General features: G+C 45.9%; 1 protein-coding gene across 1 annotated transcript in view; it reads left to right on the top strand.

Moving 5' to 3' along the window:
• MAPK12 (mitogen-activated protein kinase 12) overlaps nt 1-24,097 on the top strand; it is a 381,349-nt gene that overhangs the window by 115,546 nt on the left and 241,706 nt on the right. Inside the window, exon 4 of the mRNA XM_078679111.1 lies at nt 6,790-6,901. Coding sequence (XP_078535237.1) covers nt 6,790-6,901 — 112 coding nt within the window. The remainder of the gene's footprint in view (nt 1-6,789; nt 6,902-24,097) is intronic.

Raw genomic sequence — 24,097 nt, 5'->3', positions numbered from 1 at the left:
AACCTAGACGCATTTTGTGTTTTTCACTCCCAAAAAACGTGTTTGGTGGAGCCAGCATTTGAAAACACGACGAACAATTAGGAACCGGCCCTGTTGTGTCTGGGTAGGAGGTGAGGGAGAGACCTGTGGAAGGCAGGGGTTTTCTAACGTGTTTTTTTGGTCCTACGATGCGCCCCATATAATTCAAAGGCACTATCGACCCAGCCACCGCTGCCATCCATTATTAATGATTTTCATTTCAGCATGTCATTTTGCTTTTCTGTTACAATGGAGATCAGAGTGGCCAGGTCACCACCAGCGCGCGTCAGTTTTTTTTCTCTCTCCTGGATCTGAAAGTAATAGGCTCGGGTGTAATTTGCTGCAGCCTCGGATCCCACTCTTGACATGTGCCACTCAGATGGTGAGCTGTCACTGAGCACCGGATGGACTGAGCACCGGATGGATATTTCTGCCCGTCGGCCCTTGCAGCTCTGTAACCTCTCACCAGCCAGTCTCAATCTTGTCCCTGCAGCCATCTCTGTCTCCCCTAATCTCTTTCCACCTGTCCATCACCCTGCATGTACCTCTAGTTGATCGCCACCCCCCCCATATGTTGCTTCTCTTCACAGTTCACGCACGTTATGTGGTCAGATGTGAATTTGAGCAGTGAGGGTATGTGCTATGGCAAAGATGTCTCTCAGCCTTTCATTTAGCACGTTTGTATTAAATAGTTTCTCAAACTACTCTCCAGAAACTTGAGTGACAGCTTCGAGCAGGTCCTTGAGGACCCAGTTTGCGGTACAAACGTGTAGCATTTACAGCTTTAAAATGTATCTTTTTTAAATAGAATATTTGATTTGTGTGCTCATACAATTGGTAGGTCAAGTTCTTGGTTAACTGCATGGTTTTATGGCTTCCAAAACGTGCACTGAAGGAGAGAAAGATGAAAAAACCAAGTTGTTGAATTATGGTTTTGCCCACTTTGGCCCTCATTATGAGTGGCCTGGAAAATCAGGCGAATTTTCTCCACCCATGGAGTTTCCCAATTTCCCTGGAGCCGGTAATTCCTAGAGGTGGTGAAAATCTTGCCCAATAGGAGTTGAACTTTGAGAGTCCATTAAGAAATGAGGAATTACCACGGAATCGGAAACTCAAGGTATGATTCCCTCAGCAACTCCTCATTCTGGGGCAGACTATCACGTGTAAATCTCCAAGTGAAAGTTGAGAGATCTGCGTTGTTTCCAAAGATCTCATAATTCCAAATGGGCCAGTAACTGTTACCAGCCCCCCCCCTCGGAATTAAGAGACCACTCGTAGTGACGGTCTTTGTGGTAGATTTTAATTTACTTTGAGTTTATTTCTTCCCACATCATCACTTGCTTATAGAAAAGCTAGTGGGGAAGTTGTATTGTGCACTCGGTGCATCACAACACTTGGTTGGTCCTGAAAGCCTCTCAAAGTGGTTGCTAAAAGAAGATCGAAATGGCAAGAGTATTCCAAAGGGATACTCTGTGTATTGTATTCATACGTTATAATTAATAATCCAGTAGTACTTTAGTTCTGTGTCATCTAACAGCTCCTTTAGAGCACTTAGCGTTTTTGAGGCAGAACTAGAACAGTTTGGTGACCTTGGGATGCTGGACCTGTCAGGATGGTTTCTGCTCATCCTTCTGTCTGCCCCTTGAGTGAAGCATCATGGCCTGGCCATGTGCTGTGCCCAGTGTCCATCTGGGTGTCCGCCTTGTCGTTAGAGGGTAGAGTGGGGTTTGTGCTTGAGATTTGGTAGAAGTCCCCCCAGTGTACTAATAGTACTAATGAGTTATACATTCCTCCAGGAGTCAGACAACGGGATGAGTTCACATCCAGTCTCATCTCAAGGAATTCTGGTACCTTCGCTGAGATACATTTTGTACTGCTCCCCAAATGTTGTCACTTGGTAGCAACTATAATCAGTTGGTTTATGATTAGAGCCCCCGCATGGAAGTGCAAATTTCGGGACTTTGATATTTGTATCCGTACTATTTTTATGGTTTACTTTGCTTCCTAATTATGCGCTAAACCAGACACACTTTTTCGCAGTAGAGCAGGATATATATTAATGTGTTAACGCTGATTGATTATTTATAGTATTTTCGTGGCAACTGTTTTAAAGTTCGCATTGGTGGAGACTATAAAACAAAAATATATGGGAGAGATAAACTAGCGCGTGCAATAAAAATACAAAGTGCATCACTGCCTACTAAGTGCACAAAATATTGCACGAAAAAGGCGTTAGTCACCTAAAAGCTATCTCGAAAATATTTGTCGCTTAGCATACCTGCAAAGTACAAATGAAGTGCTAAAAAAAAACACAACATGCAACCAACGGCACTATTCTACAATGTGCGTATTCTAACTTGTACAGAGCGCTTCCATTAACACAATCGCACTCTGCTTTTTATTACATGTCTATTTAACCATCTTAGCACATTTACTTTATCAACACGCAACGCTATGTTTTCAGTATGCAGTTATGGGGATATTTATAATGCTTTAGTACATTCAGCAATCCGCATTGTTTCGAACTTACTCAGTCTAATTACAGCTGAAATATTTTGTCGATGTACGCATAAGCCGTATCTTAAAATTACTCAACATATCCGCACCTGTAGGAGTGGGGTCAGAAGTGGGCTGGGGCTATAGTAGAAAATAACTGTTATTGTGACGTTGAGCACAAGCCCCTGTAGCGGATGCATTAGCCCATTAAGCCACCAAACTCAACATACACACACATCTGTCTCTCTCTATATGTGTCTCTGTCTCTGTCTGTTTCTGTGTCTGTCTGTATATCTCTTTCTGTGTATCTGTCTCTGTCTCTCTCTGTGACTCTATCTGTGTCTCTGTGTATCTGTGTGTTTGTATCTGTGTGTCTCTGTATGTCTGTGTGTCTCAGTCTGTGTGTGTTTGTCTCTGTCTCTCAGTGTGTCTGTCTCTGTGTGTAAGTCTCTCTTTATGTATACACCTTTGTCTCTGTGTGTGCATCTCTGTCTCTGTGTGGGTCTCTGTCTGCGTGTGTTCTTTTCTGTGTATGTGTTTCTGCCTCTGTGTTTTTCTGTCTTTCTGTCTCTCTGCCTCTAGATCTCTCTGTATTTCTCAGTCTGTCTTTCTGGTGTGTGTGTGTCTGTGTTTGTCTCTCTCTCTCTCTCCGTGGATGTATTACAGAAATTATTGAGCAAATATAATGTACCACTAATAATTAAAACTGCCTCAAATAATTCAGAAACTATTTACTAATATTTACTTGATTGCAGCAACAATTTATGTCTAATGAACAATTATAAAAACACAACATTTGTGCTGGACATATTTATGCAACCCTCATGCTTACAATGTTTAAAAACATATACTACACTACATACTAATTAACACAAACACATACCAATTTAACACAACACTATCTACAAATAATACTAGAACACAACCACAAATACACATTATTGCTACCCCAGCTGATGCTAAATATATTACACCAGCAAATATTCAATGCGAAAGGTATAATACACATACTTACTCCACAGATACATACAAAACTGTAGTTAGCTAACACATTCAGTACACAAAACAAAGAAATCCAGCAAAATATAAACAATGCCAAAATCTCTAACTCTAACTAATGCGAGACCTGTTGTATTGCAAATTCTTGTTTTCAAACAGCAATCCTTTAGAAACAATTGGCAACGTGTTCCCCATAAAAAATAAAGCTGGTGAATACGTTCAGCGCACGGTATTTGAGCGCTTTATATGAGTACCAGTTCGTTGCACAATTATTTTTTTTGTTTTAGGGACAGAGATAAAATGATTTGTCCAGAATTGCTTCTTACTTAGTCTAGGCCCAGACAGCTTCTGAGTGTGTTTTTCTTAGCTCACATGGTTGGGACTGTGGAGTGCCGCCTGTACTGAAGGGAAGCTCCTTCAACTTAAAAGTTTGAGGAGACTAACGTACCACCTTCTCTGCATGCAACAAGTCTGCTGGCATGGCACTCAATCACTGAGCTTAATGGCGTCCTGCATTCACTGCAGTGCGAAAAGCAGACACCTCGGGTCTGCGCAGTGTATCTTCATGCGCAGACTCGATTTCTCGGTTTCCTGCCTGCAGCCTCTAGTCCACTCTTTTCCCTGCTCGTCACACGGTGGGACACATGGAACCCACCCCCCTGTGACGATTTGGGAAAGGATAGGGTGACCATGCTCTCCACTCCCTGACTGAGATGAAGCCCCAGCGCTATAGTGCTGCTGTCTAATACACCATGGGCTAATTGTAAACCCATGTCATCAGGGGGTGGAGACTGGCACTCAAGGCTGTCTTTAGCTATGTGATGACCTCGCAGGCCTCAGAGCTGTGCCATCCCGACAAATACTCTAGATTAGGGGCCGCAGTTTGAGTGAATGCTGGCGCCACTGCAAAAAAAGCACAGTGAGTGGCACTGTGAAGCAGGCTGCAGCCTTGGCCCCCAGCAAGACCAATAAAGTGTGAACGTGTGAATTAGTTTTTACCTTTTACCATTTCTTTAGTTTTTGACATGCCCCACTTCGCCCCACTCCAGTCTACCCTGATCCACCCCACTCTTCCCTAATCTACCCAATTCCAATCTACCCCAATATTCCTCACTCACTCTACCTGATCTACCCCACTTCTATGTAGCACAATCCACTCACATCTACTCCTATCTACCTCAATCTACCCATATCTACCCCCTCCAATCTACTCCACTCTTCGCCACTCAATCTACCCCTCTATACCACTTCAATCTACCACACTCTAGTCCATCTCACCCTACCTTAGTATACCCCTACAATCCACCCCACTCTAAACCAACCTGCCTCACTCCACACAAACCCAACCCCCTTCATTCCAATGTGCCCTACTTTAATCCACCTATTTTACACCACTACAAGTACCCCACTCTACTCTGCCCCACTTCACCCCACTCTAGTCTTCCCGATACACCCCACTCTTCCCTAATCTACTCGATTCCAATCTACCCCAATATACCCCACTCACTCTACCTAATCTACCCCACTTCGATGTAGCACAAACCACCCCATCTACTCCGATCTACCCCAATCCACCCATATCTACCCCCTCCAATCTACTCCACTCTTCGTCACTCAATCTACCCCTCTATACCACTTCAATCTACCCGACTCTTGTCTCTCACTGTATCTCAATATATCCCCTACTATCTATCCCACTCCACTCTAAACCAACCTACCCCACTCCACACTACCCTGCTCTACTGTAAACTAATCTACCCAACTACATGCTATCCTCAATCTACCTCACTCCACACTACCCCAAACCAACCTACTCCACACTATCCCAGTATACCCCACTCCACGCTACCCCAGTATACCCCACTCCAAGCTACTCCAATCTACCCCATTTCACTCTACCCCAATCTACTCCACACGACTTACGTTTAGCCATGCTGTACACCAGCGTGGCTGCTGTTCAGCACATTGCCAGAGCCAACAGCTCTTGCATTCACGAGACCCATTGGCTCTGCTAATGCTTTTTTTTTTTGCCCCATACTGCACAAGATTGACAAAGCCAATGGGTCAAGAAGGTGCAAAATATTGGCTTCACCAGTGCTTGTTATACCTCCTGCTGCAGCAGTTGCACGTTGACTCTACTGTCTGTATCTTCGTTCTTCTTCATGCATGGTTTTCCAACTGCCAATTTGTCTTGTCTGAAGAATTCTGCAAAAGTACGAAGGTACTTACCTTCCTGTAAATAACAAATCGCCTTTAATCAGCAATGGACCCTAAACCACTAACAAAACAAATGTGATTTTAAAGTCCTTCAAAAACTAACAAGATCAGACTTTCTAATGGGACTTGGAGGATGTAGGGAAGGTGGCTATAACAAAAGAGTACATGCTTAATATCGGTGTTGGAAGGGAAGGGGGTACTTCACATGGATAACTATGTTCCCTCTGGAAACAGTAGAAAAATTTCAATGTGCAGAAACATATTTCATATAACTATTTGTGCACAATTTCCACTCAATGAAAAATCTAAATGAGCAAGTTTTGAAAAGTAAATGTACGACTACTGCAGATTTCGACTTCTCGTAGGATTCTCGTTGAATCCAAAAACGTTTTCAGATCTTTACTACTTCCTTCACTCTCTGCATAAACTGCAAAGTTTGCTAGATGTTTCCACTTTATGCAACAGTTCTTCAGATTTAAGATTGAGAGATATAAGAATCTCAATCTTAGTCACGTTTTACCTTTGCCTCCAAACTACTGTCCCAATATGGCTGTCTCTCGTTAGTGTGAGAACTCAGTAGCTGATTTTAAGAAATGTATTTGTTGATCAACATTCATGACCATGTTAAACGTTTACTATTCAGTGATTGGGAGCTAGTTGTCTTTGAAAACATTTCCTTATAGGTAATATTTAGAGCACTACAATTTTTTTTCAGTCAAGTTTTCTGCACAGTTATTTAAAGAATGGTGGTGTGGGATCAAATCAACAAGTGGCTGGTCTTCTGTTCCTCAAAGGAAGATTTCTCCTTTACCTCTTCTGCTTCAAAAATACGTAGGGACCACGTTTTACTCCTGTGCTACAACTTGTGCCTGTTAATTGGCTAAGTTACTACAGAACTAATTTGAACGCAAGAATCGTAAATTCTATCTTCGTAACGTGTAGATATCTATAGTTCCGTTACTTCTCGGTGTGTGATTGTGTTGTATATTCTCTTCCTGCATTGATGTGGGGACAGTGCTAGTTTACTGATCTTGTCTGTCTCGTTTGGAATTCCTTCAGTTACTTGGTGATGCCATTCATGGGAACAGACCTGGGGAAGATCATGAAGCACGAGAAGCTGAGTGAAGACCGAATTCAGTTCCTGGTCTATCAGATTCTAAGAGGCTTGAAGGTCAGTCAGTTGCACCACTATACTTAAGACTGTGTGAGTAAGGTTTCGGAGAATTGGAAAACACTTGATGTGCAAGTGTTTGTAATGTTAATAAGTGTATGTTGTGTATACAGATATGACGCACCACCCGCTGTTCTCTCCACAAATAAGGTGCAAAATAAAACCTGGTTACACAACTACATTATTCAATTAATTGACGTTCACATCATGTAATGCACCCAGGAGTCTGAGCAACACATCCACGGCACACACAAACCTATATGCCAAAGAGGCATCAAGCACATTTACATGGGTTGGTGGACTGTCTAAAAGTGAGTCCACTTGGCAAACCCACAAACAATAGATAACACTCATTTTGGCGCTGAGAATATTATGACAAAACTCCCGAATAATACAGTGAAAAAGGAAACGGTTCACACCAATATCAGACTGTGCGGTCTCATACTAGGACCGAGAATGCTCCAACAGAGGGTACGGACTTGCACGTAGGTTTTGTTAGTTCCCATGGTTAAACCCTATATGAACACCCTCCATTGGGCTAGAACAGTCTTTTACGACCAGACGTCCACCAATACCAAGAAGTACTAAAAATAGTGTATGCTCTGCTGTAGACAAAACGTGTAATATTACATAATAGTGGTGGTAAAATCTGAGCAACTCTACGGGTTGAGGCAGGATAGAGGCAAATATAAAGTACTGCGCTTCCTTCCTACAAGCCTCCAAGCAAAGCTTAGACGTAAGAGATGGGTGTGACTTGCCAGACATTATTGCCAAATGATACTATATTTAAAGGAAGCTATACAAGCAGTATTTCTAGTTAGTGCTGGTCGCAATTAAGTACACTATAAAATGCCCTTGGCACGATTTTGGGCTCCTTTGTTTACACACAGGTGTGCTGTGCAATTTTAAATAATTAAAAAGTTTTCACCTCTAGACTTTGCACTGTTAAAACCCTAGTCTTTTGTCAGCACGAGATGGTTGCCTCATGTAGATAAACGATGACTCATAATAAATTACAAGAACTGCCTAGCATTTGAGATTTTAAAACGGTGTAAAAACATTTCACAGGTTCCAGGAAATGCATCTTGCTCCTTGCCAATTCTTAGAGCGCTCAAAGAGGCAAATTGGGTGGTTGCCCTCTGCTATTAGCTGGTCAAATAGTTACATATAACTCTTGATCTCTGGATTGTGCTCTAAGGTAGGTCTTAACATTTTGGCTTCCATGGAACTACACTGAATCATCATTGGCAGCCTAGGATACAGGGCTAAGCAATTTATACGAATTAAACCTCAAAAGAATACATAGAAGTACAGAAACCAGTATGTTAATTTATGTGTATTTTTAATAACAGACTATTAACCTTGAGGGTATCCTGACGCTTTGGCCGGTGTGTGAGACTAGCCTCGGGGAAATTTACTCGAACAGCAAGGTCTTAAGCTTCTTGCGGAATTCATGGAGGGAGGAGAGATTCTAATGTGAAGTGAAGTGAAATGTCTGTTCATGCTTTAGGAGCGATGATCTGCTTTCGTGTGTATGTGGGACATGTGTATCAAACACATACGCACATTAAGGAATCATTTGTTTAATCCACGAACAAAAATATAAATGGACATTTTAATAGGAATGTTGGAGCTTTTTAAACTGTGGCCTTATATTTAAAAGATGAAGCAATATGCTAGACTTTACCATACCAATTTATTTTTGCTTGCAATGCATACTCTTATTGTCGGCACATAGTAGTGCTTCAATGGCATCAGTCATCCATACTACCATTTGCTGTCACAAATCAATTACGGTTACCAACTTAATTTTTAGTTTCCAATTTCAATTTCTGTTACATTTACAGAGCGTTTTAAGATTTTCAATTTTGCTTTTTTTAAAATTTAGGTTTACTTTATTAATGTTTGTGTGTGTGTGTGTATATATAATTTATTATACAGATACTGCTTAATTTTCTAAACATTTGAGGATCCCCCTGAGTAGGCGTCAAACACCCCAGGTTGAGCTCCTTTGCTCTAAGGCAAATATTTGGCCCCTTCGATGGTCAAGCAAAAGGATCGAATTATATGCAACTCTTCCTCGATGCAGTGTTAATATAGTCAAAATTAAGTGAGGCCAACCAGAACACAGCCATACACCTTAACAGTATTCCTTCCTTTGGTGCCATGCACCCTGTATCACAAAAGGTGTACAGTAACTTATCCAACTGCCCACAACCCCCAGCCAACAACTTTGTTCCACAGAGCAAACCAAGATAGTAGGTTGTTGGTGTTCTGTGGTGATCCACTAATAGCAGCTGTGTGTCCACTGTCTCCACTGAGGGTGATCAGCACACTGAAGCATAGGTAACCTGAGAAAATGTAGATAAGGTGGGGGCGCCTTGAAAGGAAGTTGGGTATATAAATCCCTACCCTATGATGTGCCTGGCTGTCTTTCTTTTGGGATGGATTATCCTGAAAGACAGAGTATAATAGAATGGGCAGAACCTCAGGCATGGTAGTCTGCAAGAATGGCAGCAGTATTTAAATACTAATAACAAAAGAAATGCCATAATAAAATGTCCTGCTACATAAGTGCTTCTACTAAACTACACACAAATTGATACCTTTCTCCCCACAAATACTGAGAGTGGCAAGACGGGAAGTTCTGAGCATGACCCTACCCACTTGGTGCTAATGAGGGGGGTGCTGAGATTATACTTCTCATGCTAGGTACGCTTTTACACTTGAGAATTCTTTTTGGAGGCTAGAAATACCAAACTGATGGCTGAAAATTGTCTAGACAAACAAGAGAAAGGTGGTATCTGTTCAATCGATGGTTAATACAGAAACTAGCACAATGCATCTATGTCCAGAGAAAGGCACGTCACAAATAATCCTACTGGGGCCTAAGAACTTTGTCCAAGTCCTCCAAGTGCGGTGGCCAGCCCTCTGAGGTTTCCCAACTCCTAGATTCTCTGTGATCCATTTGGCTTCCAACTAGGGGAGGTAAATTAGTAGAATAAGCTTGCAGTGCCACACTGGGAAGTAGCTTTAGACGTCTGGAGTACTGGAGGTCTCTGATTCACTGTAGATTCAGAGTCCTTGATCCCTTGACTTCCAGCAGAAGTGGAGAAGCAGTGGCAAGTGTCTAACTAGAAGCGGTGAATAATCTTCCTCCTCCGACACCCTTTGAAAAAGTAGCTGGAAGCTGAGGTGACATAGGCCTCAAAGTAACTCTCAAGTAGATTCCATCCTCCTTTGTCCATTCAGAATGAGCCCTTTTCAGAAGGCTTCTATCACCCTCTATGACCAGAGCTTAATTTGTAAAATAAAGTGTGACCACTGAACTGCTGTTTTTTTAATATATAATAAGATTTTCCCATCACCAGCCCAGTGAGTTTGTTTCATTTTGTCCCAGTAATTATGTAGACTGGGTGACTTAAATCAGAGAGAAAATGTGATGTGTGAAATGTTTGACCTAATTTCAGCCACTTATAATTACTTGTTCCACATCCCAGGCCATCTTTTTTCCCCCCGCTATGTCACTATAGCTAGAGGCCGGCCATATGAAAATCCAACTTGGTCCTCCTTCGATAAAAACAGTCCAGCCCTAACTGCAGGCCTTGTCCCCAAGTTGGGAGGTACATCATATGGCAGTTTCTTCTCTTTCGTCATACACAGGAAAATATCTTAACTCGTGTTCAACATGCCAGCCTTTTTCAGCCGGCATAATGCCCTGTAAATGTCGGCCAGGTATTAGGCCCGATCCATCTTTTAAAGACCACTCAATGTTATATGGGAATGTTTTTTTTTTTTAAATATTCTTTGCTCAGTTTAAAAAGCCTCCTAATTTCGAATGCTCGTCATCTACCCTGCAGTTTGGAAGTTGCAAAAACATGGTTCTTCCTCGTGGCTTACGTAATACTTTTCTATATATGGCCATACAGTAGCTTTCAAAACCCAAACTAACGTCATCCAATACAGGAACTTCGGATTGCCTCTTGTGATTCATTTTTAGTCACGCAAGACAAAGTCTTTAGAAGTGTTTATTTCTGTACACTGGGTGAGCCATTGAAACACTTGTCTGCTCTTTTGTGCTAGTGTTTATTGCTCTTCTTAGTGGCAGACGTGAAACATTAAAGGATGCCGCTTCAAGCAGGGCTGCATAGAGTGGATTTCATGTGTGGGTTACTTCAGTGACCGGAATCATGTTTCAGTTGTGGTTTTTGGCATATTTATGGCAACGCCTGCCCGTCGAGGAATAATGACCGCTGAGCAACATGCAATAAGGGGAAAATGGAGTCGAAACATGTCCAATCTCGGGCAGCAGCAAAGGCCATTTTGATAGAGTGTGTTGTACTTCTGACGTGACCTCCTAAGTAATGCCATTGGGGTTTTTAAATGGGCAACTTCTAGTCCAAACCCTTGGTACGTTCCGGCTATCCGAGCCAATGAAGGGCGTCCTTGGACGAGGGGCGCAGGTGTGGAAGGAATTCTCTCCGACACGCTGTTGAGACCTGCTGCGGAATGTTTCGGGTGAAATGTTGCTTGACTGGAATCTTTTGCTTTTGGTTCCTGTTTCTACACGCTGCCTGCTTACATAGCACATCACTGTTGTCTGTCACGTCTTTTTCATCGAGGTTGAGCTGCATACATTTTCTGTTAATTTCTGTCATCTCCGAACACGTGTAACATAGACTGGAAATACTTTAAGTGTGCATCGGAGGGCCTGGAGCTTCGGTCGGAGAAGTATTGAGCATATGCAAGGAGCCATGTTTCCAGACTGGGGAAGAAATGATTCATTGGATTACAAAATCATCACATACTTGCACCATGACTTTTCTTACTTTGTTTTCAACTGATCCAAAATTGGGTTAAGGACACTTGAAAGATCACACTATTGCCCTGCAGCTGTGGTCTGACACCCACTGGAGCGGTGGCAGAATGAGGACGACAGACTATGTTGAACAATGGTAAAGGTGCATAAGACACGGGTATTTCAGCTCTATGAAGGCCCATCCGGGTGGGAGTCGCAAATTGATTTGGGGCTAGGGGAGGAGTTAGTAATGGTGACCCACATAGCGCAGATAAGGAAACACTACGATACGGTAATGGGATTCGGCTCGTCGAAGTGGTGCCAGACAAACCTAGACGGTTTACATGATATCGTTAGGGCAACAGGTGCTCTGCAAGTTAGGAGGAGGGTAATTTTGAGCCCAATGTGCAGGTTAGCAGGGTGGGAGTTTCTCATGGGATGGGAGTTTTACTGTTTTTCAGGTTTGTTGCATATTGTAACTTGTATTAGCTCAGTGGAACCAGGCACAAGGGACGGGGACAAGGGACATGTGGGATGGGGGGGAACGTGGTCACTCCCTCAACACATGCAGGGATGGCCCTGCACACACACTAACACACAATAGAGACCCACTCACAGCTATCACTGAAGGACCTAACATGGAACATAAATGGACTAGGTAGCAAAATGGAGCGGTCCATACTGCTACAATATCACCGTAGGCATGCCCCAGACCTAGTTCTACTACAGGAGACCCAACTGAAGGGTAACTATTAAAAGGCTTTGGGTACACCCCACTGGCGCATGCAGGCTTCACCTCCAGTTAAACAGGGGCAGGCATTCTTATTAAAACCTCAGTGCCCTACATTCCATGCAATACAAGGCACGACCCACTTGGCAGATTTGTGGTGCAAATGGGCACTTGGGAGGGCCACACACTTAACATTTGTTCGGTATATGTGCCACTGCAGCTCCATGCAGACACCATTTCGGCACTTAGTGATCTGCTGCTGGAAATGCCACCTGGTGTCCTCATTTTATGGGGAGACATGAACCTGATAATGGACCCAGAGTTGGACCGAGAATCTAATTCCTCCAGTGGTAGCAAGTTCAGCCTGCTAAGGGCCTTTGTAGACGCGATGGGGCTTTTAGACCTATGGCGTGAACATATCCCCAATGCACAACAATTTACATACCTTTCTATTGTACACAGTAATCGCTCCCGATTAGACTACATACTTACTCACTCATCTGCATGCTGGCCAATTATATTTCCCCCGCAGGAGGCATTCTTACCCTATCGTCTAGGTATGTGTGGCCTCAATAGTTCTCAATGGTTTTCAATATTTAGGCATCCTATATTATGTGAAATGCTGGGGAGTTCCTGAAGAGAAACTTGCTCCCTCAACTAGATCGCCTTAGGAGCGACATCTCCCACTGACGGACGCTCCAGGTGTCCCTGATGGGCAGGGCTGTCATCTTCAAAACCCTACCACGCCTGCTTTATGTTCTGCAGAACACCCCATACAAAATACCTCCATATTTCTTTAAGTAAGTCAATAGTGGACCCGGTTATACGCGGCCTCCACTGGGCGAAGGGATGGAAAGATAGCATATCCCTATATGCCGATGATGTACTATTCTATATGGCATCCCCTAGGCGCTCTATCAACAGGCTCCTAGCTGTCTGTGAAGTGTTTGGCAAACTCTCCGGTTACACCATCAACTGGACTAAGTCTGTCCTATATGCCCTACAGTCCCCGTCCCCCCCCACCACAACTCCCAAAGGGATGTAGTCTGCAAATCGCAGAATGATGCTTCAAATATATGGGAATATATATCACAACACTACCCAGGGAATTCATGGAACAAACCCCAAACCACCACTGAAAAGACTCCGCCAAGATGCAAAACATTGGCAATCCATCCCATTGACACTGCTCGGAAGAGCCACACTCTTTAAGATGATGGCGTTTCCAGGTTTCTCTACGCCCTGCAAAATACCTTTTCCCGTTCCCCCAACCTATTTTAAGGCAATTTAGGCAGAAGTAAACAATCTGCTTTGGGACAGAAAATGGCCCGCATAGCCTTGCAAAAACTTATAAAAGGTTGGTACGATGGCGGAATCGCCCTTCCGAATATACAAATATACTACTGGGCTTCTCAACTGATCGTACTCAATCAGTGGCTACACGCCCCGCAAACTGACCCAGCGTTTCGCTCAGACAGACCTAGCTTGGGAGAGGGCGGAGTAATGAGAGCACTTTATACAAAAACGTGCAAACCACCACTAATGGAACCTACTGCACACACAGTCCAAATTTGGCACATAGCACTCAAAAACTAGGATGGGCTGGTATCATAACACAGCTGACCAACAGGGAACACAAAGGCTAGGCAGACTCAGAACTAGTATGGGCTTCAAATGGCGGGATTCCATCGGAATGTCAACGATAGGTGATTTATGGAGTAAAGGAGAGGTTTTTCACCTTTTACCCACCTCCAAGGTCAGTACGAGATGGCGTCCTCCGAAATATTTAGGTATACTCAGATCAGACATGCACTGACGACGGCTATTCCATCAGCCACCATACTCCCTGAGGCCTACCCATTGGAGGATAGGCTCCTAACAGAATATATGGACAAGAAGGCCATTTCCCTCACTTATAAAAAAAATCATCAATAATGGACCAGATCCCACAAAATCTCTATGTGAAAAATGGCAGACTGAAGTGGGGGGACCTAGATGAGACAGATTGGCAAGAGGCGCTCTCCTCCCCACGCGAAGTGGCGATGTCCTCAAAATTAAGATTAGTGCAATTAAAGACACTGCATCGCATTTATTATACAAGAGTAACCCTACATAAGATAGGGAAGGCTGATAATTCTCTCTGCTTGAGGCAATGCAGGACAGTCCGTACCTTCTACCATATAATATGGGAGTGCCCAGTAATAGCGACCTACTAGGAAACAATAATGCGAGTCCTTACAGAAGTTAGTGGAGGGACTGTTGAGCCGGAACCCAGGAGATGTCTCTTAAATATCTGGTAGCCAACGGACCTCAACCACACGGCACAGGACTCAGTCACGCTGGGTATGATGTTCCCGAATCAAAATATAGCCAAACACTGGGGATCACAAACTGTTCTGACGTATCGGGAGGGGTACGGAGATATGGATGGTGCTATGGTGGCAGAAAGGGCAGCATACATACATCGAGGGTGCCCCAAAAAGTGGGAACGAGTGTGGGGAACGTGGAACGCTTATAGAGGGTACATTTGTGCTCCACCTCCGATCAAGTCAAACAGACCAGAGCTAATATAGGTGGATGTGAAACTATGTTGGATACTGTCTCAAAATGTCAAATGTAATAACTGTATAGTTTTAAGAGAAGAACTAATGTAATGTGAAGCGTGCTTTGTATAACAAGACATTAATTTGTAACCGTACTATCGCAAGTTTAACCTGCAATTAATAAAAATAATTTTAAAAAGGTCAATAGTGAATTGCGGCAACTACTGTGGGATTGGGTAGTTTCAGAATTGCACTCTGTAAGCTCCAAAGAGGGGTATACAAAGGTGGGCTTGCAGTCCCGTACATACACAAGTACTACTGGGCTGCCCAGCTGATAGCAGTCAATGACTGGGTGTTCCCGTATAGGTCTGGACTGGGATACTGCATGGATCAAAAGGCCATGGGCAGCCGGGGCTACCTACCACTACTATATAGGTGAAGACGGTAGGGAGAACTGCTGACCCATACTCAGTCGGTAGTAAGGGCATGGCGAGTAACCATTAGATTCTTGGGATGGGAGGGTAAACGGACTGCTTTGGCTCTGATCAGATTTGAGGAACGGCAGAAAGCATACGGGATGACAGTCAGAACATTTTAGAAATCTATGACAGGGGCATGCACTGAGGCGACACATACTAGAGGGTGAACAATTGCCAGAGTCCGCTCCACTGGAGGATCGCCTTCTTTTAGATCCTATGCCAGACAAAGCCATCTCTCTGACCTATAGATAATTAATGAACAACTACCATGGCCCTTTGAAGGAGTTACGGGAAGCATGGGAGGGAGACATTGGACTGATTACAATTAGGTGGAGGCAAAGTAGTACCCTAGAGAGGTTGCTATTCGGGCCTGATTCCGTTTAATCCAGCTGAGGATACTTTACAGATCGTACTACTCTAGATCATTTCTACAGCGGCTGAGGAGAAGCAATACAGCCTTGAGCACCAGGGGATGAGGCATGATAGGTACTTTCTCCCACATATTTTTTGACTGTTCTGAAATGCAACAGTACTGGAGGGGAGTGGTGCAAGTTATGGCCTAGGTCATGGGACTCAATGTGCCATTGGAGGCTCGGTGGCTACTACAGAGTACAACAGATGAGGAACTGTGGCTTAAACATCAGAAGATATGGCTAGCTCTTGCTGCCGGAGTCGCTGAGCGAAATATAGTGCAGGTTTGGGACGCGGGTGGACCCCCAAAATTGCGGATTGGGAAACTGACGTGGACTGGTGTCAAAGGGTGGAACGTGATATATCAGAGTCGGGGCTATCCAAGGAAACGGGAGAATGTTTAAGACAATTGGTACACACTATAGAGGCTAGTGAGTGGTTGCCACACAAAATGAGTGACAGGGCGATAAACTCGGGTCATGGATTTGACTTTACTGTGATGTTGATGTGCATGTACGTTGGAGACCTTTAACCAAACGCTGGTGAACTTTGTTACAGTTCTGTGACGTGTACCACTGCAATGTCTACTATGCACATAACCAATGAAGTATGTTTGTTGTACACCGAACATCTGTTTAATAAAAATATTTTTTCTTTAAGTGGATTACAACTTATAAAGATTTTTTTTTTCCTTTAACTGACTGGTGGATATGGCAGGGATTCAAGGCAAACAGTGCATTGAATCTCATTAATAACAAGGTGGGAAGTAGTAGTATTGGATTTGCATTTCAAATCAGACAAAATAACCTTTTCGAAGAAAAACAAAAGCTTTTACCGCTACTAAACTTGCAGAAAACCAGTATTGATATACTTTGTACCCAAATGACTGTAATTAAGTAATTACTATTTACTTTTACCGTAACTTAGTTGTGACACATGCTTCAAATTGCGTCTTAGCACTAAAATAAAAAGCAAACCGCAGCTATGATGCATAGATTTGCTAATGGTTTAAACATTTATTCTTATTTTGGGGGAATCTTTTCTCTTTGTAAAGAAACTGAGGATTTGTTTTTCTTCGGTCTCTAAATATGTATTGATGGGAGTCATGAATATAGCTCTTAAGTGTCCCAGGTGCGCCTGAGTAGTTCATCCTTTCCAGGTATTTTATTTTCATTCTGCAGCTGTGCCAAGTGCCTTGCGCTCCAGATTAAAGTAACACATGTTAGCGAATTCCCTCACATCTCTCCACAGTGCAGGAGATTAATTACGCAAATCAGTTGAGTTCAGCAAGTTCTTTAAGGATTTCACACGCTTTGTTTAAATCAATTTAAAACAAGAATTTGCAATGCATTTGGTCTCGCAATTATCAGAGTTGGAGCTATTGGTATTGTAAATGATAATGTTCTTTTTACCTAGGGCAAGTATGCCCGACTGAGAACCTGGGTACGGCCGATTCTGCCTTTCATGTTTCCGAGATATAGAAAACGAGCGCTATTAAATGATGTGAGATATTTAGGGGGCTATTATCAAACAATCTACCGTGCCCAGCGCTATTTAAACAATAAAACCTTATTGGGCTTTAAATCCTTGGGAGGGAGGGGGGGAAAGCCAACATGGAGACCCATTTTTGTGTGTGAAAAAGGCGCTTTATTGAAAACAGGTGCGTATCACAATGTCCAACCTAGGCTATTGCCTTACAAACTAAAACCTCACTATACATAAATTCACTGAACCTCCATTTCCCCTCACCCACCCCTACGATCCCCACATAAATCCCCCACCCTGCCGATAACATAACATTCCATAACAATCCCATTACACAGTATTGCAGTTTCCAACTCCTGCCCTCTACTAAAAACCTACACCCCTACCTGCCTTCCTGCAACTACCTAACCTCTAGTATAAACTTAGCCTACCTGCCTAACCTTTCCTTAGCCCTGCCCACAAAACTTCCAACATTTAACTAAAAACTTCTGTCAATGTAGCCAACTTCTTAACAACCCCGCCACCCAGGAAAAAGCAGGAGCGCAGGTGGTGACGCCGCTTCCCCTTTTTTCTGCCCCCCCTGCCCTGGTAGGGGTGTTCCCTGAACCACCCTAGACATGCAGCATCCTAGCAAGAACTTCCCTAATCTCCGGCAAATACAAGTCCATCCCCAAATGGGACAAATTAACCCCATCATTCCTGAAAAATTCCACTGTGTCAAACTTAATCTCCCTGTGGGCAATCCTGAAAACCCCCAACTTGCGCCATCTCTGTATTCGGTTTCCTCCTAGCCCTGTCCACTGCCCCCGGATTAACGGCACCCCTCCAAACCCTACGCAGAATAAACTTTGTCCAAATTACAGAGCTCCCAGACCATTGGCATTTCAACAGGGCCAAATCCCTCTTCATGCTTCACATAAGGACCAAACCCTTCTCCAGAACTATGTCTTTTTCCCCCATGTGAATCAACAAAATGTCGGGTCACCTACCAGCCACCAACATCCCGGTCAATGTACGCAACAGTTCCCTCCAAAGCATGCCTTCGCCCCTTCCACAAAACTTTGAATACATTTTTATTGAACCTCAAACTTTCCCCGAAATTGCTGGCCCGTGCCTGGACCTGGGGCCAATCACAAATGAATGCCCCACTATCCATATTGTCATCTCCCTGGCGAGGGGGCCCGCAAACGAACCTGAAACAGAAATACTGCATGAACAAAGGAAAAACACCGCGCCACGCACATATCTCCTGTAGCACTCCGAAGACCATCTTCCCAAACTCATAATGTCTTCCCTCCCCCATTCCCTGTTCCTGGCTTCAGATGCCGCCCCAATCCTGAAGGAATGCGTCCCAAATATCCTGCTGGGGAGCCCTAGCGCAGTAAGCGCTTTACCCAATACTGGCGATACTTTAAAAGCTGTCACTCTGCGCCCATCCTTGTGCTTGAAACCCCCCCCTCCCCCGTCATGGCACCCTGAGAGCGCCCTCAATCGAGCCTCCCATCTAAAAGGACAAGTTAAAAGGGGGTCGGCTGCTTGCAAAGATACTCATTTTCCCACACCGCGTTGGTCTGTCTTGAATTTACGCAGCCAAATGCAGACCTGATCCCACCACGGACCCAGGTAATACCCCCCACATGTTTCTGACCCAACAGTTCCGACACTCGGAAAGCTCCACAAAACATCCACACCATCAATGTGGAAAAAAAGCGCTCTTCAAAACTGTCCTCGCATACTGAGCCCAACACTTTCACCAGTATGTCCCATGACAAAGGATGTCTAATGCGCCCAGTTGTGCCTTGCTCCCTGGCCCACCCTTCAAACATCCACGACCCCAACTCTCCCGCCGATGGAGCATATCCCCACAGAAGCTTCCCCACAAATGCAATCCCCACCAGTTTACCCGAAATGGTCACTCTAGAGAGCCCTTTAGCAATCAGCTGTAATATAAACTGTATCGCGTCCTCTCTCCTGTGCTCCAAAAAAGCCCTCCGCCGTGCCCCCGAAGTCAAGAATTCCTGCCAGGCTAAGCTATATGCCAACCTTGTGGAAGGCCCCAGGGAGCCTACCACCAGCTGTAGCATCCGGTGTTGCCTACGTACCACAACTGCCGCGGCATGGGGGTCGGAGTTCTGTCTGCATCCTTGGCTAGCCCATGGCATCTCCCCTACTTTGAACGAGTTAAAGCATCTGATATGTCATTGTCCACACCTGGCACGTGCACAGCATGAAAAGCTATGTCATAACGCAAGCAGCCAAAACAAACACTCTTAGCAGCTTTAGTACCTGCTCGTCCCTAGCAGACTGCCGATTTATCATTTCCACTACTGCCATATACTCAATCCTAAAAGTCACTTTCTTGTGGGCCAGTTGTTCCCCCGCATAGCGTCATTGCAACTACCAGGGGGCAAAATTCCAGGAAAGCTTTGCTCTTACCCCCGCTCCCCACTCACTCGGCCACTGTTCTGCGCACCACTTCCACTGCCAGTAGAGGCCAAAACCCTGGCTGCCGGCTGCATCTGAAAAAATCTGGACATCCCACACTGTCATCCTCCCGTGCCAATGGAACGCCATTGAAATCCTGTAGGAAAAACTTCCACATCCGCAAATCCTCCTTCATTCCTACTGATAGTAGTACATGGTGATGCGGCGGTCTCAATCCTGACAATGCCCTACCCAGTCGTCTACAAAAGTCCTCCCTACTCTCACTACCATGCATGCAAAGTTGAGGTGTCCCAGCAGCGCCTGAATTTTGCGAACTGTGACTTTGTCTTTAGCCAGCATGACCTCCAGCATCTGCTGCTTTTTATCCCTTGGCAATCTTGCCTCAATTACTCGTGAATCCAGCTCAATCCCCAAAAACGAAAGAGCCGTACTGGGCCCCATTGTCTTTTCCGGCGCCAAAGGCACTCAGAGTTCTCTCATGATCTCTTTGAAGCTGTCCAGTGCGGTCTGGTACTCCATGGAGTTTAAGGTGCCCACAAACAGTCATCCAGATAATGTGTTACCAGCTGGTGACGTGTGCGCCCGGAAAACGACCACTGTAAGAACGTACTGAAGCATTCAAATAACGCGCAAGACATAGAGCAGCCCATCGGTAATGCTTTGTCCAGGTACCATTTACGTTGAAATGTATACCCAAGAGGTCCCAACCCCCTGGGTGGACTGGAAGCAGCCGGATAGCTGACTTTGTCGCATTTTGCCATTTCCGCTGTTGCACCCGCGGTCACTACCAGTGACATGGCCACGTCAACCGACGAATAAGACACAGTAGCCTCTGTGTCATCAATGAAATCATTCACCGAATTGCCTTCTGGCCAAGACGGATTCTGGGTTAACCAAAATTGCCCCTGTTCCTTCTTGGGGACCACTCTGACTGTGAAGACAATCAAATTCACCAATGGCCACTCACCAAAGGGACCCGCCATGCAGCCCTCACATACTTCCTTGTCCAATTTGTCTTGCACCACCTCTGGGTGCTCCCTAGTTGACTGTAAATTGTCCTCCCAACGCCTAACCCTGGGGCCCTTGTACCCTAACCTAAAACAGTCCTTTATTGAAATCCCAGCAGGCCCCACCCGATCCCGACTGTCCCCTTCCTGTCCCCCCCCCACCCCTTCCTGGGTAGGTCACCCCTGAAAGCGCCGATAAACGTGCGGAAGCCCATTGGCCATTAATATTGTCTTCCCTGTTTTAGCGAACCCAATTGTGTGCTGCCAGAGATCTGTATCTAACTCCCCCCACTTAGCTTCAGTGTCCCATGCCATACGGGCTCCAAACTCCTCATTGTATTGTGCCCAGACATAGCCCTCCCCTGTAATCTGCGCTTTCCTAATGACGTCCATGTACTCAAAGAGAGCCACACATCTCTCCGGGTATTTTTCGCAGTACACGCTGGCATATATTAGAAAAGCAGCCCTCCAATTCTCAATAGTGAGGGGCACTCTCGGCCACTTCGTACTCTTCTTCTTTTGAACCTTCTTTCATGTGCACCTCTCTGTGCAGTAACTTAGGCATTTCCACATATTCACCTTTCCAGATGCACTCTTTAGTGGCCAACGTCGATGCGCTCCCAATGGCTCTGTTACCCCCATATAAGGCAGCTTCTTAATTTTTAATTCTTTGCTTTCTGGTTTAACATCTGGCTCTTCCGCCCCCTGCTACGTCGCCCACCTCTTTGGCCTTCGTGTTGTCTCAGTCTGCTTTACCAGAGTCATCAGTGCCCACCCCCACATTCAACACATATTTTCCTTCACTTAGCCTCCCTCCTTCTCCCCCCCCTCCCCTGCCCCTATCCCCACCAAAACCATCTTAGGTTTTAACCCTCCCTGCTGTTTACCTAGCTTCAATGAGGGTGCCCGTCATGCTGCATTTCGCCTTTGGACCGGGGCCATTCTTTCCACCAACTCAGATGTCCAACCTGTGAGCTCCACCAGGCGCTGTGACACCTGTAAGGTACTGGAACAAGCATTACTGGCCCCCCTCACCCTCCTCGTTTTCCCGTAATTCACCCTCTTCCATGCTATCCACATCATAGTCCAACACTTCGGGGTCTATGAGCCCCCAAGTCCAGTCTACCAGAGGGGCAGACTGCACCCTCCTCCGCCCGAACTCATCCAAATCGCTTGTAGACCTGCGTTCCATGGTGTCCAGCGTCCCGTTGAGGGCCATCGGATGTTTGGGCCAGCGAGACTGATCGGTGGCTACTTGCACCGGCCGCGACGGGCTCCCACTGCGGTACTGGGCATGCCCTCTAGGCTCCACTTTCCCTTCACCTCGGCACCTCTGAGCCGCTCCGAGCTCTGCCAAGTCTGGCAACCCGCCGTTGCTCCGACGCCTGCAATGAAAAGGTATGGACTGGTGTGCTGGGCCTGACTTCCCTACCCCCATCTTCTCTTGACCTTTCCGCCCCAACACCAAACGTCTAAGACGCTCAGTGCCGCCCCACTCTGCTAAAGTCTAAAGCCACCCCTAACACCCTACTCTCCCCCTCACTCCACTCTAACTCCCTGAGACCCCCCCCCCCCCCCATGTCCCGGTCCTCCCGGCCGTGGCCCAAGCAATCCCTCCTGGCCCCCCCCTTGCGAGAATCCCCTTGCCCATCCTCATCCTGGCCTCTAAACCCAATGACCCCCCCGTGCCATGTAGGCGTCCAATTGCCCCACCCTGTCCAAACCCTGCACCTCTTCATGCCAAGATGTGAATATATCGAATCCGTCCCAGTCCCTAGCCCCCCCGCTGGCTCTAAATCCTTTTGGATGCTATCCCCTTCCTCACTCTCCATCCCCTGTCCCAAAGCCACCCCGCACAAGTGTCCTCTACTCCCTCTGGCAGTCCCCTCCCGATAGGTACCCCTGCCCTCCGTATGTGTGGGTTGCCATCGTGTCCCCCTATTCCTGACGTAGCCTTTCAGGAAAGCCCTTTGCCTCCATTCCCCCAGGGGAGGGGGGGAATTGTCCCCGCTATTTCCCGCACCCCGGGCCCCCCACTACCCGCCCTTCACTATCCCATTCCCACTGGGCTCCCCCCCTTTTCCTGGACTTCCGTTGCCTGTCAATGGGCCCGACCAGAGAGCCAGGTGGCCCGCTCTTCCTGTGGGCCCCACCCTCATTCTTCCGCTGGAGCCTCTGCTTTCCCCAGAGGCTCTAACGTCCTGAGTTCAAGCGGGCCACTTTCCTGGTATAGGAACGGCCCAGTGCTCTCGGAGACCCGCTTGGGTATACGCTGAACACACTCCTGCAGTGGGCCCCGCTACACCCCCCACCACCGTGGCCTCCGTGCTCACACTAGGCCGTGGCTGCCCTGACGTTTCCGAGGCTGCACATGCGCATCACTCACCTGTCCCTTCTTTACTGAGGAGCAGGCCGCCACCGCGGCTGCCACTCCTGTGGCCGCGCATCTCGCCAGACGCACTCTGCCCGAGGCCTCCGGCATCAGAAGGTCCAAACGGCCGGCATCGCTGAGAAGCCGGACCTCTTCTAAAACTCGATAGTCCTCGGTCGCCATCGCTAATCCCTACAAACTACTACCTATACAATAGGAGCAACTCGCCCAAATTACTCTCTACCTGCCTCACAAAATCTTTTCCCTACTGCACGCTCAGCCACCAGGTCACCAGAACCTAAAATGGTGGCTGTGAATGGCGAGGCAACCCCTTATAGCCTTTGGGCTACAAACCTTGTTGGGCTTCATTTGGGCTATACCCAAGCTGCCCAATCCTAGAAAATGGCCGGTGAGGCCGCCCCTCCCCCCAAGCCCCCCTTCCAAAGTGAGTATGAGTAGTAACTGGAGCTGCTATAGAAAACTGACGTTGTACTGCTGTTTAGGCCAGGCGCTCCACATCTGATGTGTTAGTAGAGCAGCATTTGCAGATGTTTAAACAATACATAGGATGGCCTGTGATCCAGATAAGTGTGCATTGTGAAAAACGTTGTGCCTGGCTTTGTAGAAACAGAGCCCAAGCCTGCAGGCATCACACAAGGAATCTGACACTGACAACAGGCCAGAACCTCGTTGCAAGCACAACTGAGAGCCTCTGATAATGGCAACAGGCTAATCCCCCACTGGCAGTAAAAAGGAGGGCTTTAGACAAATGCAACAGGGCAAGGCCCCACTGGCAGTACAACGGAGTGCACCAGGCTAAACCCCTATTTATGACAATTGGGGGTCTTGTACAATTGGAGCAGGGCATACATAATACAACTGAGGGCCTCAGATAATGGCAGAACACCACTAGGACAACTGTGGGCC

Source organism: Lissotriton helveticus, chromosome 1_1 (assembly GCF_964261635.1).
Source record: "Lissotriton helveticus chromosome 1_1, aLisHel1.1, whole genome shotgun sequence".
NCBI lineage: Eukaryota > Metazoa > Chordata > Amphibia > Caudata > Salamandridae > Lissotriton > Lissotriton helveticus.
This window is presented reverse-complemented; position numbering and strand designations above follow the sequence as displayed.